The sequence below is a fragment of the Xenopus laevis genome, chromosome 4S, assembly GCF_017654675.1.
Source record: "Xenopus laevis strain J_2021 chromosome 4S, Xenopus_laevis_v10.1, whole genome shotgun sequence".
Classification (NCBI taxonomy): Eukaryota; Metazoa; Chordata; class Amphibia; order Anura; family Pipidae; genus Xenopus; species Xenopus laevis.
In genome coordinates, this window is record NC_054378.1 from 124,133,113 (window position 1) to 124,148,788 (window position 15,676).

At 42.5% G+C, this 15,676-nt stretch overlaps 1 protein-coding gene across 1 annotated transcript in view; it reads left to right on the forward strand.

The window, feature by feature from the left end:
• The window catches only part of prickle2.S (prickle planar cell polarity protein 2 S homeolog), a 251,230-nt gene that overhangs the window by 8,055 nt on the left and 227,499 nt on the right, over positions 1-15,676 (forward strand). Inside the window, exon 2 of the mRNA XM_018261496.2 lies at positions 172-257. Coding sequence (XP_018116985.1) covers positions 172-257 — 86 coding nt within the window. The remainder of the gene's footprint in view (positions 1-171; positions 258-15,676) is intronic.

Genomic DNA, 15,676 nt, shown 5'->3' on the forward strand with positions numbered 1-15,676 from the left:
TGAGTTACTGCCCATGGGCAAATTTACCCAGTGTTGATAAATGACCCCCAGTATTTATCTCTGTTTCAGTTACACGGGTCTATTGTGACCATCCGAATATATTTGTTCTATTACGACATATGAATTTAATGCAGTGCCAGTGCTGATTTCTGTCATTTTCCCCCAACCCAGATAAACGCCTTTGCTGAACCAGAGAGGGGACAGCCGTGTAATGCTTGTGGGGATCAGTGCCCGGGGCTGGCGTTGCATCGGTGGAGGTAAGGAACTCCCATTGTCCTAAAATAACACACGGTTTCTATTTTTAATTTCTGTACTTCGTCATGTTAACGTTAACGAGACAATTTCCTGCCAATCACCCCCGCGGTGCCATTGTTCCCTCTGACGGATGGAGCAGCAGGTATAAGTCGATGGGAAAATATTCTCATTGATCTCCTGTTTGTTTTCTCTTGGGCTGCACAATCAGGGGACACAACTCACACAACAGCCTTTCTCTCTGTGTATCTATATTTATGCATGAGATGGAGCTGCCATGTGGTTTTTTCCTTAGACAGTAGAATTTGAGGGTTTACTGTGTGCAGAGGACATTCTTTCTCAGCGTGTCTGTATTCATACACATGTATGAATTGAGTTATAGCTCATTGTATGGACAGAACATTCCTTCTATTGTATAGTGTATCTATTTGACGAGCTTAGGTAGGGACCAGAGAAACACAGGGGGATATTACAGCCAAGGCAGCAAAATTAATAATAATACCCCACCCCACAGCTGTCAGTCATACCACACCCTAGGCACGCATACTTTCTCCGCACCTGCAATGACGTCACACAGGTGGTACTTGTACATTCCCACACTAGTAGTGAGTTGCGCAAACACTTCTCCGCAGGAAAAGGGGAGCAAGACACCAATTATAAGGTGAGACACACTTTTTTTCCTTCTTTTAGCACCGTCGTATCCTTTAGTCAATTAAAGCAGAAGGAAAGGCTACAACTAAGTAAGCGTTATCAGAAAGGTCTATATAAATACACAGGGTCGGACTGGGAGGCGTGGGGCCCACCAGGGCTACTGCCCCAGGGCCCCCCTCCGGCCGCCGCTACAGCTCCGGAGTGCTTTAGGGGACTAGTGCGCATGCGCGCGGTGCCGTGTTTGTGCGCAGGCGCGCGGCGCTACCTTTATGCGCATGCGCAGTTACTCTATTATACCGCGACCCCAAACAAAGTGGGGTCGCGCCGCCCCACTAAGTAGCGGATCTGGGCCGGCGGGGCCCACAAGAGCCCGGGGCCCACCGGGGTTTTTCCCGGTGTCCCGCCGGCCCAGTCCGACACTGTAAATACACCAGTAAACCCTCAAAGTAATGCTGCTCTGAGTCCTCTGTCAAAAGAAACAGCACATTTCTTTCCTTCTATTGTGTACTCATGGGCTTCTGTATCAGACTTCCTGTTTTCAGCTTAAACCTCCAGGGCTAGGGCTTGAGCATGCTCAGTTTGCTCCTCTCTCCCTCCCCCTCCCTCCTGGAATCTGAGCCCAGAGCTATGAGTGAGCAGGGAGAGACTCAGGCAGGAAGTGATGTCACACCAAGCTAATATGGCAGCTGCTATCCTAAACAAACAGAGAGAGCTTCTAGAGCAGTTTACTCAGGTATGGTAAAGCATTCTGCAGAATAAATATAGTGTTATAGCTTGCACTATTGTGGCTAATCTATTGGTAATAAACTGCTTCAGTAGCTTTCCTTCTCCTCTAAAGGGGAACGCCAAAAAAACATAACTTAAGTTTTTTTGAAAAGTAAACATAATTTCAAACAACTTTGCAATATACATCAATTAAAAAATATGCAGACTTCTCATGATTTTTAATGGTTTGGAACAGTTCCCTAAGCCTAACCCCCTGCTCTCCTGCTGATCTCTCTGACTACTTTGCTGAGCTGGCTGACTACTGTTACTTTGTATCAGCAGCCATCTTTCCTCAGCCTGCATCCTCCAAACCCCACAATTCCCTGCACACGTGATTTCGATAAGGAACAGGACATCCCAGTGCAATGCATTGTGGGTTATGTAGTTCCTGCATGCTGTCTGTAAGCTGTGGAGTAGTTGGTACAATTTGTAACATCAGTGTTTAGACCCTCCTTCCCTGCCAGGATTTCAAATGATGCAGAAAGAGAAGAACTGTTGGATTTCAGCATAGAAAATGTCATTTATTCATACTTTTTAAAGAAACAGTTAACTGTAATGGGTGTATTAGGGGTTTCTTTGTTATGTTGGGCCTCTTTATCAAATTTTGTTTTGGAACCCAGAGTTCCCTTTGAATTATATGAGGGGGTTGCCTTTCTATTCTTAGGGGTATTACCCCTATCAACCAAAAAGCCTATTGATTGGGTTCCTTTTTATGGTTATGTTAGTTTTTGTTATGCAGAATAAACAGCTGAAAATTAAATAGTTATATTTCTGATGCTTCGGGAATATCACAGCAATGCCATATTGTATCAGCTGGAGCAGACAAAGACCATATAACCTGGAGCAAGATGCTAAAAATTGTCTCTGCTGTTTCTATCCAACCTCCCTTCATTCAATAAGATATTTCGGGGATTCTCTGGCCAATATCCAGGTAACCTTTTACAATTGTAACATTAATACTGGAAGCTCCAGGATGATAAAATCCAACATGGGAAAGATGGACGGCCAAAGCCGCATCACCCTGATTTGTCACCGAGAACCAGTTTATATACTGGAATAGGAGTCGAGTTAATCAGAAACCAGTCGGGCCGTTCCTGCCTATTCCTTATTCTCTGACCCCTGAAGATCAGGTCAGGCTGAACTGCTTGTTGAATTGCTATTTGTACTGTGAGTAATGTCACCAAAGAGCCCGGGAAGCCAAAATGTGGGGGGTGGGAAGGTTACAGAAACGTCACGAATAAATCATTTGTACAGATATAGAATAAAAGGGAACATTGGCCGGAGCAGAATTATATTTACAGCACTGTTTATGTTATTAGGGCTGAGAGGGCAAATTCCCTGGGTAGTAACAAGGTAATTGGATAAAAACATAGATCCTTTAAATAACATATTGTTGTATAAATCATCCCACTACAGTTCATAGGTACCTAAGGCTGCTCCACTGATTTAGACCCCAGTTGTAGTGCAGCTTCTTAATGTAACTGCACATCTTGTACTTGGTTATTTAGCAGTTAGATCTGTACTGCGTGGCTGACCTAAAGGCACAACAGTCTGCAGCATGCATCCAAACTGGTAGCCATACAGGAATGGTGTTAGAGCCATAGCTTGGAAATCTATCTCCTAAAGCAGTGATCCCCAACCAGTAGCTCGTGAGCAACATGTTGCTCTCCAATCTCTTGGATGTTGCTCCTGGTGGCCTCAAAGCAGGTGCTTATTTTTGAATTCCAGGCTTGGCAAGTTTTGGTTGTAAAAAAACCAGGTGCACTGCCAAACAGAGCCTCAATGTAGGTTGACAATCCACATACAGGCTACCAAATAGCCAATCACAGCACTTATATGGCACCCCAAAAACATTTTTCATGCTTGTGTTGCTCCCCAACTCCTTTTACTTCTGAATGTTGCTCACGGGATCAAAAGGTTGGGGATCCCTGTCCTAAAGCAAAGATCCCCAAACTGCACCCCAGTGGGTTCCAAAGCAACTGGGGGTGGGGTCATGCCTAGGGTTGCCACCTTTTCTAAATTAGCTCAGGGGCGGGGCTGATGACGATGAGATCAGCGATTGGCTGATGGCCATGCCATTGACTGCAATGTCTAGGAAATCCAGACAGGCAGTTTTCACCCTGACAGCCCTTCCAAAATCCGGGAGGAAACCCCAGTAAGGCCTAAAAGCCAGTGGTGGTGAAATACTCTCCTCGTTAGTTTATTGCTGAACGTCATTAAGAGAAAGAATCCCGAGCAACTGCTTTGTGTGTCCCCTCTCAGCACTAAACATGGAATGTGAATAAATGCAGAGACTGGAGGGATGGGGCCCTATACGAATGCAAAGGAGGAGGCCATTACATCTTTTACTGGAAATACACTTACCTGCTGAGAGGAGAAACATAAAATTCACTTTATCAATGGCTCTTATCTGAATGCCAAAACTGCTGTGTATCCCCCTAATATACCCACATACCAGAATTCATTTAGTGTTGTACGTCTCATAGACTTGCCTGCCAGTAAAGTCCTCTTGCCCTCCCCACTTTCTCTTCTTCTGAACCCAAAAGAATGATGAACGCACTCAGAATTACTGGTGGATTAATGAGATGTAGGGCCCCTAGGCTACATCCACAGCCCCCCTTCTACACTACTGCTGGGCTGGATTCGCCTTTTGACAGTGGGTCCCAGGATCTGCAACCGGGCGCAGGTAGACACACACCTTGCCTGCCTTCTTCTCCCGACTGGACCCAACAGTGCAAATTAAAAGAAATAATAGACACACAACTTGCCTGCCTTCTTCTCCCGACTGGACCCAACAGTGCAAATTAAAAGAAATAATAAAAGAAAATAGAAATGATAAAATGCTAGAAAGGTCCCAGATCACACTGGGCCCCTAGACTATAAACTAAGTCTATGCTTTAATCTGCACCTGCTTCGAATGATCCGCTGAGCACTTTTGGACATTTGTTTTTTTATTTTTAGTGATCCTTGAGACATTGGTAGTTTTAGGGCTCTTACTGACGAGCGGTTGAAGCTGCGCTCCCCTGCGTTCCGTTTTTCTGCGTTCAGAGTGCAGGAATAGACACATTAAGTTCTTTTCAATGGGGCTGTACTAACACAGGCACAAGTAGGCGCCGAACACAAGATAAAATGCAGCATGTTGCGTCTCAACCTGCGTTTGGCGCCTACACGCGCCTGTGTGAGTACGAGACCTGTTATCCAGAATACTATGGATAATGGATCTTTTTGTAATTTGGATCTTCACACCTTAAGTCTACTAGAAAATCATATAAACATTAAATAAATCCAACAGGCTGGTTTTGCTTCCAATAAGGATTAATTATATCTTAGTTGGGATCAAGTACAAGTTACTGTTTTATTATTACACAGAAAAAGGAAATCATTTTTAAACATTTGAGCAATTTGATTTTAATGGAAGAGATGGGCTCCCTGCAATTTGGAGCTTTCAGGATAATGGGTTTCTGGATAACAGATCCCATACCTGTATTATTAAATACGGGTCCCTGTGTGTTGGTGCTTTGGGTGGGTAATGAGAAAGGTAGAATAATGTAGGTCAGGACGAAGGGATTGATGCCATATTGCATAGCGAGAACTTGGGAAGCAGGAGCTGGAGTTTTCAGGAAAAGGGGATCTTTCCGTTATTTGGAGACCATAAGTCTCCTTGAAAATAATTTTGAAATGAAATGCTTCCAATAAGGATTAATTATATCTTAGTTGGGATCAAGTACAAGCGACTGTTTTATTATTACAGAGAAAAGGGGAATCATTCTTCATAATGGGTCTTATCATTATCATGTATGATACAGAAACATTCGTATGCATCATCCCATTAAACAAATTCAATTGACTCAATGACAAGGCAAAACAAAACAGCGACGTTTATCTTCCCTTCCATTTCCACATTAAATAAGGTGTAAATGGGGCATCACCTGTTTCATGCTCCTTCCCTCTCTACAGCCACTGCAGTAAAAATCAGCAGGATTGGCCGTACTGGTTTCCATGAAGGGCTGGTTCCCATGGTTGGGTCGTTCTTTACAGACAATAGGGGTTACAATTATAAATGCGATGCGTCTGAAATTGTCGTGTACTCCAACCAATGTAAACATTGAGGCCGCACCCAATAATAACTATGCAAATACACACGTAAATACTGGTTACTTAGAATGACATTTTCTTTCATTGGGCACAAATATTTTGAAGGGTTTAAATCCCCTTTAAAGGAGGGGGGATGAGCTCTGGTAAGTACTGGTGCATTGTGCTCCATTTCTCATTTATTTTTTGGCTCTTGTCGGGAATCATTCTGCCTCTCCATATGGGATTTGTGCATTGCTCCCCCTTTCCTCTCCCTGTTCCACTGCATTTCCATGGTTTCCTCCTACGGGCAGCTCAGCCCACGTCATGCCATTACCTGGCTCGTGTAAATTGCCCAGATCCCTTTCCAGCAGCCCAATGACATCATGCGCCGACGCTCGCGAATGCCCATTAGGCCCATGTGAAAGGCCAATAAAACACAATTTGCTCATCCTCTTAACTCCGTAATGATTTATAGCAGTTGAGGTAAAGCCGATGCACTTACATTCCATTACATGCTGTATTTTAACAAGCAACTCCCGGCTTGCCTCTTTCATGTATGCCTTGTATCAAAAAAAGATAACACCTTTCTCCATTTATTTAACCCATTCTGTGCTACGGGTTACCGCAGTTACATAGTTACATAGTTAAATTGGGTTGAAAAAAGACAAAGTCCATCAAGTCCAACCCCTCCAAATGAAAACCCAGCATCCATACACACACCCCTCTCTACTCTCACATAAATTCTATATACCCATACCTATACTAACTATAGAGTTTAGTATCACAATAGCCTTTGTATTATGTCTGTCCAAGAAATCATCCAAGTCCCTCTTATAGTCATTAACTGAATCAGCATCACAACATCACCCGGCAGTGCATTCCCCAACCTCACTGTCCTGACTGTGATGAACCCCCTACTCTGTTCCTTTAAATGAAACTTCTTTTCCTCTAGTCTGAAGGGGAGGCCTCTGGTACGTGATCCACTTTATGGGTAAAAAGGTCCCCTGCTATTTGTCTATAATGTCCTCTAATGTACTTGTAAAGTCTAATCATGTCCCCTCACAAGCGCCTTTTTTCCAGAGAAAACAACCCCAACCTTGTCAGTCTCCCCTCATAATTTAACTCTTCCCTCCCTCTAACCAGTTTAGTTGCACTTAGTCTCTGCACTCTCTCCAGCTCATTTATATCCCTCTTAAGGACTGGAGTCCAAAACTGCCCCCATACTCCAGATGAGGCCTCACCAGGGACCTATAAAGAGACATAATTATGTTTCATCCCTTGAGTTAATGCCCTTTTTTATACAAGACAGAACTTTATTTGCTTTAGTAGCCACAGAATGACACTGCCCAGAATTAGACAACTTGTTATCTACAAAGACCCCAAGATCCTTCTCATTTAAGGAAACTCCCAACACACTGCCATTTAGTGTATAACTTGCATTTATATTATTTTTGCCAAAGTGCATAACCTGCATTTATCAGCATTGAACCTCATTTTCCAGTTTGCTGCCCAGTTTTCCAACTTAGACAAATCACTGTGCAAAGTGGCAGCATCCTGCATGGAACCTATAGTTCTGCACAATTTAGTCTCATCTGCACAAATAGAAACAGTACTTTCAATGGCCACCTCCAGGTCATTAATAAACAAGTTGAAAAGCAAGGGACCTAGTACAGAGCCCTGCGGTACTCCACTAACAACACTGGTCCCATTTACCACCATTTTCCCTGTGGATTTCCCTGCAACCTGGAAGCACAGAATCTACGGCACTGACTTGTTGGTCGTTCTTTGGCAGCACTTTGAGACGGGACACAGAAAGGGTTAAACACATCTCAAAGTGCTACTTAATAAGGATCCTGTGCCAAGAAAAGTTAAAGGGGTGGTTCACCTTTAAGTGACTTGTAGAATGGCCCATAATAAGCAACTCTTCAATTGGTCTCATTTAATTTCTTTAGAGTTTTTGAATTATTTGCCTTCCCTTCGAACTCTTTCCAGCTTTCAAATAGGGGGATATTCTTTCTATTTAAACCCTCTCCTTTTTTAAAGCAATGCATGGTTGCTGGGGTAATTTGGACCCTAGCAACCAGATTGCTGAAATTGACCACTTTTAGCTAATTTCACCACATTCCAACATTTCTCTTCTGCCCCGCAGCCTCTCTTCTTTACTCTCTCAGACAGAGCCCTCTCTTCTTTATTCTGCTCAGGATTTTATTTTAACTTCCTTTTATATATTATATCTGCTCTTGTGATGTTCTGGGCTGCATAAAAGAATGAGTGTGTAACGGCCCCTTTTATTCTCGCCCAGTTAGGGCTAGTCCACACGAGGAGATTCTGGGAGATTTTGGCGACTAATCGCCTCGTCTTTTGAGCGACTATCTCCCCGAACTGCCTCAGCGTTTTTGCCCATACGCTACAAAGAAAAGTCGCCTGCGCTAATGCACACGCGGCGATGCGTTTTCAATAGTCGCCCAAAGTTGCCTCAGTGAGGCAACTTCGGACGACTATAGAAAACGCATCGCCAGGCGACAAAATCTCCCCGAATCTCCTCGTGTGGCCTTACCCTTAATGTTTTTCCTTCCATGAACTGAAATTTTCCAGCCTGACTTAATAAACTCATATCTTGCAACACGTTTTATTTGCCCTTTTAATTCCATTTGAAAGTTAATTACAAAAAGAAAATCCATTGAGAAATGGTAGTTAAAACATTACAAGTCTCCCGGGGAGTTGCTGCGGCTTGCCTTTCCTTTGATAAAGCACAAACCCCTCTGATGCTTTTATCCAACGCGGATCTTTCTTTGCTGTTGGAAAGATTATCTGGATAATATCAGTGATTTTCCCCAGAGCAGAGGTTATTTCTTTAGAGTGTATAATCACAGATTTTAATGCTGGAAAAAGCTCTTTCGCTATTCAGAATTGTGCATTGCAGTGACCTGCCCACGGTGTAGCGCTGTGTAATTATTCAGTGCAGAACATTTTGTCTCGGAACCTTCTCTTTACTGAGAGAGACTTAGTGACTCATGTGCTGATAGGTCCGAATGCAAGATAAGTGATTCGGCTTTATTCACAATTCTGAATTTATTAGAATAAAGGCCTGGATCACTTTTCTGCCTCATCCAAGCCAACATTTTCTACTCGAATACCGGCTGCTCCAGCCCATCAGTCAGTGCAATCATTACATTATGGATAGCTATCTGTATAACAGAGCATTCTGTCCCAGTGGCTGCACAGATCCTATCTGATCCCCATTGTAAGCAGCAGTCCTGCCCTGCTTTATGGCAGCTGAGATTCTAGCTATCTGTATAACAGAGCATTCTGTCCCAGTGGCTGCACAGATCTATCTGATCCCCATTGTAAGCAGCAGTTCTGCCCTGCTTTATGGCAGCTGAGATTCTAGCTATCTGTATAACAGAACATTCTGTCCCAGTGGCTGCACAGATACTATCTGATCCCCATTGTAAGCAGCAGTCCTGTCCTGCTTTATGGCAGCTGAGATTCTAGCTATCTGTATAACAGAGCATTCTGTCCCAGTGGCTGCACAGATCCTATCTGATCCCCCTTGTAAGCAGCAGTCCTGTCCTGCTTTATGGCAGCTGAGATTCTAGCTATCTGTATAACAGAGCATTCTGTCCCAGTGGCTGCACAGATCCTATCTGATCCCCATTGTAAGCAGCAGTCCTGCCCTGCTTTATGGCAGCTGAGATTCTAGCTATCTGTATAACAGAACATTCTGTCCCAGTGGCTGCACAGATCCTATCTGATCTCCATTGTAAGCAGCAGTCCTGTCCTGCTTTATGGCAGCTGAGATTCTAGCTATCTGTATAACAGAACATTCTGTCCCAGTGGCTGCACAGATCCTATCTGATCCCCATTGTAAGCAGCAGTCCTGTCCTGCTTTATGGCAGCTGAGATTCTAGCTATCTGTATAACAGAACATTCTGTCCCAGTGGCTGCACAGATCCTATCAGGCGTTACACCTAGGGATGGGCGAATTTTTTCTCTAACTGTAACTTACACCTTTTTTTGTTAGGGGCGTGTGAGTTGTAGAGCTGCCCTGTGTGAATAAGTAGCGCAGTACAGTGTTACAGAGTATCACACTCGGAGCAGAATCTCTAAGCTCTCACTTGCTGTGTAACAAGAGCACCGGCTCATTACATGTTCCCTTTGGAAATTAGGAGCTCTCTGCACTTGATACTGTGAGATACAATTAACATTGGTTCTGCTAATGGCTATTATGTTTCACTCTGCAGGAGAGGCCTCATTTATAAACACGGCACAAACTGCAAAATTTAGCTGTGGATGGATTTACCCACTTCTTTTCAATAAATATTTATAATGCACTTATAGTGCCAGTACCCACTGCTTTTAATGTTATAGTGTCTGTGCCAACTGCTTCTCATTATATGTAATGTATTTGGGCACCCATACCCACTGCTTCTCACTGTATAATGTACTAAAGGTCCCCATACCCTCTTCTTCTCATTATATACTGTATGTAATGCACATGGTTGCATATAACTGCAAGTCAATAACACCTTCATGGAAGTGGGGGGGGATTGCAACAGAAAATAATATATATTTAAAATTTATATTAGATACAAAGTAAAAATAATGTATATAGTGTCCCATAAATAAATATTACGGTATAATTCCATATTAACAGTATTTTACTTTAAATTCCCTCTGTTTGCCAACGACTGCCACTTCCTGAACCCAAAAGCAATGAAACGTCTCTCTCGGTGGCTTTTTGTTCCCAATCAGATCCGCATTACACTCAGTCCCATGCAATTCACCTTGTTAACAAGCCCCGGAGTTAAATAAAGCCGTCACGGGTTTCTGCCGAAATGAATAGACCCGTTCCCAGCGCCGCTGACATGGAATGGAGGAATGGTGGTCCCTTCAACAAAAATATTGATGGAATTTATAACTGTTTCCTAATGGCATTTCCATTAAGCTGAGGTCACTTGCTATAAAGTAGGAGAAATTGCTGTCCAGACAATAAAAAATCACCCCTTCCCCATTCTTCCTATTATAGTGGGGAAATCTGACGCCTTGAAATTAACTCTTTAAAGTAGCTGTGGTGTATCCATTTCAGCCTTATAGCAAAGCGCCGTAGGCCAAACGGATTGTGGATAAACACAGCATTGAAGGAGTATTTGGGTTAATTCCTAATTATGGTACCTGGGCTGGAAAGGAGCCTTGGAGGGGCCCGAAATGTATTTATTTTTAAGTGCGGCTTGTTGCGACTCGCTAATCTGCTCAAGAGGAGCTCAAAGGGCTTCTTGATGCTTTTATTGGGCCTGGAATCGACGCTTCAATGGGGGCTTTGTCCCCGACTCCAATTGTGTTAGTGGGAAAGCCGGTTACTGTTTATGGAACTGGAGACATTTAAATGGGGACTGACTTTGCTTTTCTGTGCGGCGGCCTTCCGTGGTACTTGACATGCTGGAACTGTCAACGAGGCCATTCAGGGGAAAAGGGATCTCTTATTTTGTTTGTCCACAGACGGAGCCCCAAATAGCTTATTAGCCATTCACTTCATTTAATTATTCAACAAATCAGGATATATACAGAGCAAGGAGCGTCCCTGAGCTGAAACTCTGGACACAAAAATAACTATTTTTTATTTTATTTATACAGTGAGCTTTCTCTGCATTACATTTAGGGGCATATTTATCAAAATCGGAGTATTTTATTAAAAAAAAGTGCGACCAAACTAGAATGCACGATTTAATCGGATTGGGGACAAACAGGAAAAAAATCGAGCGGAAAGCCATTCGGTATGATTACTTTGAGAGTATTTTCCTGTATCGCTCGATTTTTTGGGCCTTTTTACTGAAGAGCCTGAATTTTCCGGATTTCTGCCCAAAAAGTCAGATTTTCGTGCTAATTCCAGCACAGAAAATTTCAAATAAGATAGGGACATCTCCCTCTGACTTATATACAACCTTGGCAGGTCTGAGATGCAGAAATTTCGGATAATCATCATCATCATTTATTTACATAGCGCTGTCAAGATACGCAGTGCATGAATCTTGAAAAATTCTAGTTTTTTTCCACTAAAAATTTGGATTTTTTTCATAAATAAATAACCCCCTTAATGTCCAGGTTTCCAGTGGTTACAGATTCGGAAATCAGTAGCTGCAGACTAAGGCATCTGTTAGGGGCTGCGCAGTGTAGCTCCCCAGCAATGAGGATGCTGCTGTGTAATTGTGCATTAAGACACCAGTGCCCACCACAAGCCCAAATGCTATTGTCTCGTTGGTATGAAGTGTATGATGTAGTTTCTACTAGAACCTGCTCCACACTGTAGTCTGGAGGTGAAGGAGTTGTAAGGGCGAGTGCTTGTCATGTCGGCTCATCTCAAACTAGATATTTTGATTGCAACTGTCATCTGGCGGAAAACAACTCTGCCCATCACCGTTTCACCATTCTCAGTCTGAGGGGCAAATTCACTAAAGGGTAAAGTTTCGCCTGCGAAGGCTTCGCAACACTTCGAGCCACTTTGCCAGGCGCAAATTCGCTAGCACTGCGCTAATTTACTAAAATGCAAAGTTGTGTCTCTGCAGCGGACCGCTTGTAAAGTTTCGCTAGCGTAAATTCTTCAGCCCCAGCATTTACTAGCGAACCTTCACTTACGTTCAACGTTCATTTCTGACTAGCAAAACTTGGTTAACACACTTACACTTAAAGGTACAGTAACGTCAAAAAAAAAAAATGTTTTAAAGTAAGGAAAATATAATGTAGTGTTGCCCTGCACTGGTAAAACTGCTGTGTTTGCTTCAGAAACACTACTATTGTTTATATCAGGGATCCCCAACCTTGTGAACCCATGAGCAATATTCAGAAGTAAAAGGAGTTGGGGAGCAACACTAGCATGAAAATGTTCCTAAGGTGCAAAATAAGTGCTGTGATTGGCCATTTAGTAGCCCCTATGTGCATTGTCAACCTACATTGTGGCTCTGTTTAGCAGTGCACCTGGTTTTTATGCAGCCAAAACTTGCTTCCAAGCCTGGAATTCAAAAATAATCACCTGCTTTGAGGCCACTGGGAGCAACATCCAAGGGGTTGGAGAGCAACATGTTACGAGCTACTGGTTGGGGATCGCTGGTTTATATAAATAAGCTGCTGTGTAGTCATGGGGGCAGCCATTCACGCACAGGATACACAGTAGATAACAGATAAGTACTACTATAGTTTATATAAACAAGCTGCTGTGTAGCCATGGGGGCAGCCATTCAAGCACAGGATACACAGTAGATAACAGATAAGTACTACTATAGTTTATATAAATAAGCTGCTGTGTAGCCATGGGGGCAGCCATTCAAGCACAGGATACACAGTAGATAACAGATAAGTACTACTATAGTTTATATAAATAAGCTGCTGTGTAGCCATGGGGGCAGCCATTCAAGCACAGGATACACAGTAGATAACAGATAAGTACTACTATAGTTTATATAAACAAGCTGCTGTGTAGCCATGGGGGCAGCCATTCAAAGGAGAAAAGGCTCAGGTTACACAGCAGATAACAAATAAGCTCTGTCTGTCTAATCTGTTATCCATTAGTTAACCTGTGCCATATAGCCGTTTTTCAATTTCCGCCATTGCTCCACAGCAGCTTGTTTATATGAACTATAGTAGTGTTTCTGAAGCAAATAGATCAGTTTTACCAGTGCAGGGCAACACTACATGATATTTTCATTACTTTAAAACACTTTCATTTTTTGGTGTTACTGTTCCTTTAAGTCAATTCAAATAAGGCGGGTAAATATATATATATATATATATATATATATATATATATATATATATATATATATATATGTCTTAATTAGAGATGCTTGAAGTGGCCACTTATTATTACACATGTTCAAGGAAGCAAAATAAAGACAAAAGATCCTCTAATGTCCTAGACGTGAGCCTAAATGTGGCATGCCCCTCAAATAGTTGGAAAAAATTGTTAACACAAAATTTTGAATAATTAGAACTTTTGAAGAGAATCCTTTGTCTTTAAAATACAAAAAAACGCCAGGGTTTTTTTTTTTTTTTACAACTTTTATGAGTTTCCCGCATACAGGATATGATGTCACTGTCATAGCATTGAGGAGGATCAAAGAACGTAGCTTGAGGGTTCGATATTCTTAGTTCAATCACCACCGCTGCCGTCCAATAAAACTAAGTTCAGCAAAAAGGCAAAATGTGGTAAAGAACTTGGATGAAACGCAGAACATTGCTGCAATCGTTGTGTTTTTTATTAAACACTACATGTTTCCAGCATAGCTGTTTAACAAGAGAGAGATAAAGAGCTATGCTCAAAACATGTAGGGGCACATTTACTAATGGTCGAAATATCGAGGGTTAATTAACCCTCGATATTCGACCCTTGAAGTTAAAAGCTTCGACTTCGAATATCGTAGTCGAAGGATTTAGCACTATTCGTTCGATCGAACGATCAAAGGAATAATCGTTCGATCGAACGATTAAATCCTTTGAATCAAATGTTTCGAAGGATTTTAATCCATCGATCGAACGATTTTCCTTTGATCAGAAATTGGCTAGAAAGCCTATGATTACCTTCCCCATAGGCTAACATTGATCGGTAGGTTTTAGGTGGCGAAGTAGGAGATCGAAGCTTTTTTTACTTCGACTAACGAATGGTCGAATAGTCAAATGATTTTTAGTTTGAATCGTTCGATTTGAAGTCGTAGTTGAAGGTCGAGTAGCCAAAAAAAAACTTTGAAATTCGAAGTTGTTTTATTCTAATCCTTCACGCGAATTTAGTAAATGTGCCCCATAATGTTTTATTAAAAGCACAACGATTGCAGCAATGTTCTGCGTTTGATCCAAGTTCTTTACCACATTTTGCCTTTTTGCTGGATAAAATGGAGGAAGATGTCGCTCTATCTTATCAGTTCGCCGGGTCTAAGCTGGTGAAGGAAACTCTGGAGAAAGAGGTAACGTTCTGTAAAATTCACACTTTAGTGAATTTGCGGAGTAACGATCTGAGCGAAAATTCGCCCGGCGATAGGGAGCGAAACTTCTTCTCTTTCTAAAGCGAATTGTACTCTACACCTGTTAGTAAATTGCTGATGAGATTTCTGGTGAATTTTGGCTAGCAATGGCCGCCAGTCTTTCGTAAATCTGCCCCATAGTGTTTCCGTAGATAATAAATATGGAAAGTGGCGACAGGCAGAGTTGGCAGTTTGACTTCTATTGATTGCAGAGACAGTCAAAATCAGTGTCGGACTGGGACACCAGGGGCCCACCCAAAAACCTTAGACCAGGGGCCACTCGCAGTACTATAATTCTTCATCTCCTCACTCAACCTCTATTCGCCTAGTCTGTTTTCTTTACATACTATAATCAATTACTCCATCTATTTAGCCTCTTTGTTCTCATAGAAATAGGGAATGGCCATGAAATAGGCCAAAAGTTTAGCAGCAGTAGGGGCCACTGACACCTGGGACCACCGGGAGTTTTCCTGGTATCCCAGTCTGACACTGGTCAAACCTCTTTCCCCCTTAATCATGGTGAAATGGTGTATACCAGTGTTTTGCTGTCATTTGTGGGGCTGGAGATTTCTCAGGTGGGAATCTCCCCATGTTTAGTTGCCCTTATTCTAGCAGGTGCCCGATGTAAGTGCTGGTTACTGTCCCGCCTGCTGCTGCTGCTGTGCTTGGCTCAGTGCCTCTGTGTAGTCTGACTCCATACAAAAGCCTGGGTGTGGTATTTCCTACTTGTTAGGGGAAAATGAAAGAGGTTCTTTGCTTCCGATCTACGGAAACTACTTGGGATTAAATTGCGCACAATGAGGCAACGAGGTTACTAGAAGTTATTGTGCCCAACAGCAAATTCATTTTATATCCCCCTAAATTTTAGGAATAAGACATTTTTAAAACATATGTAATTAAATAGTTTAGCAGTCAGTGACCCTCCC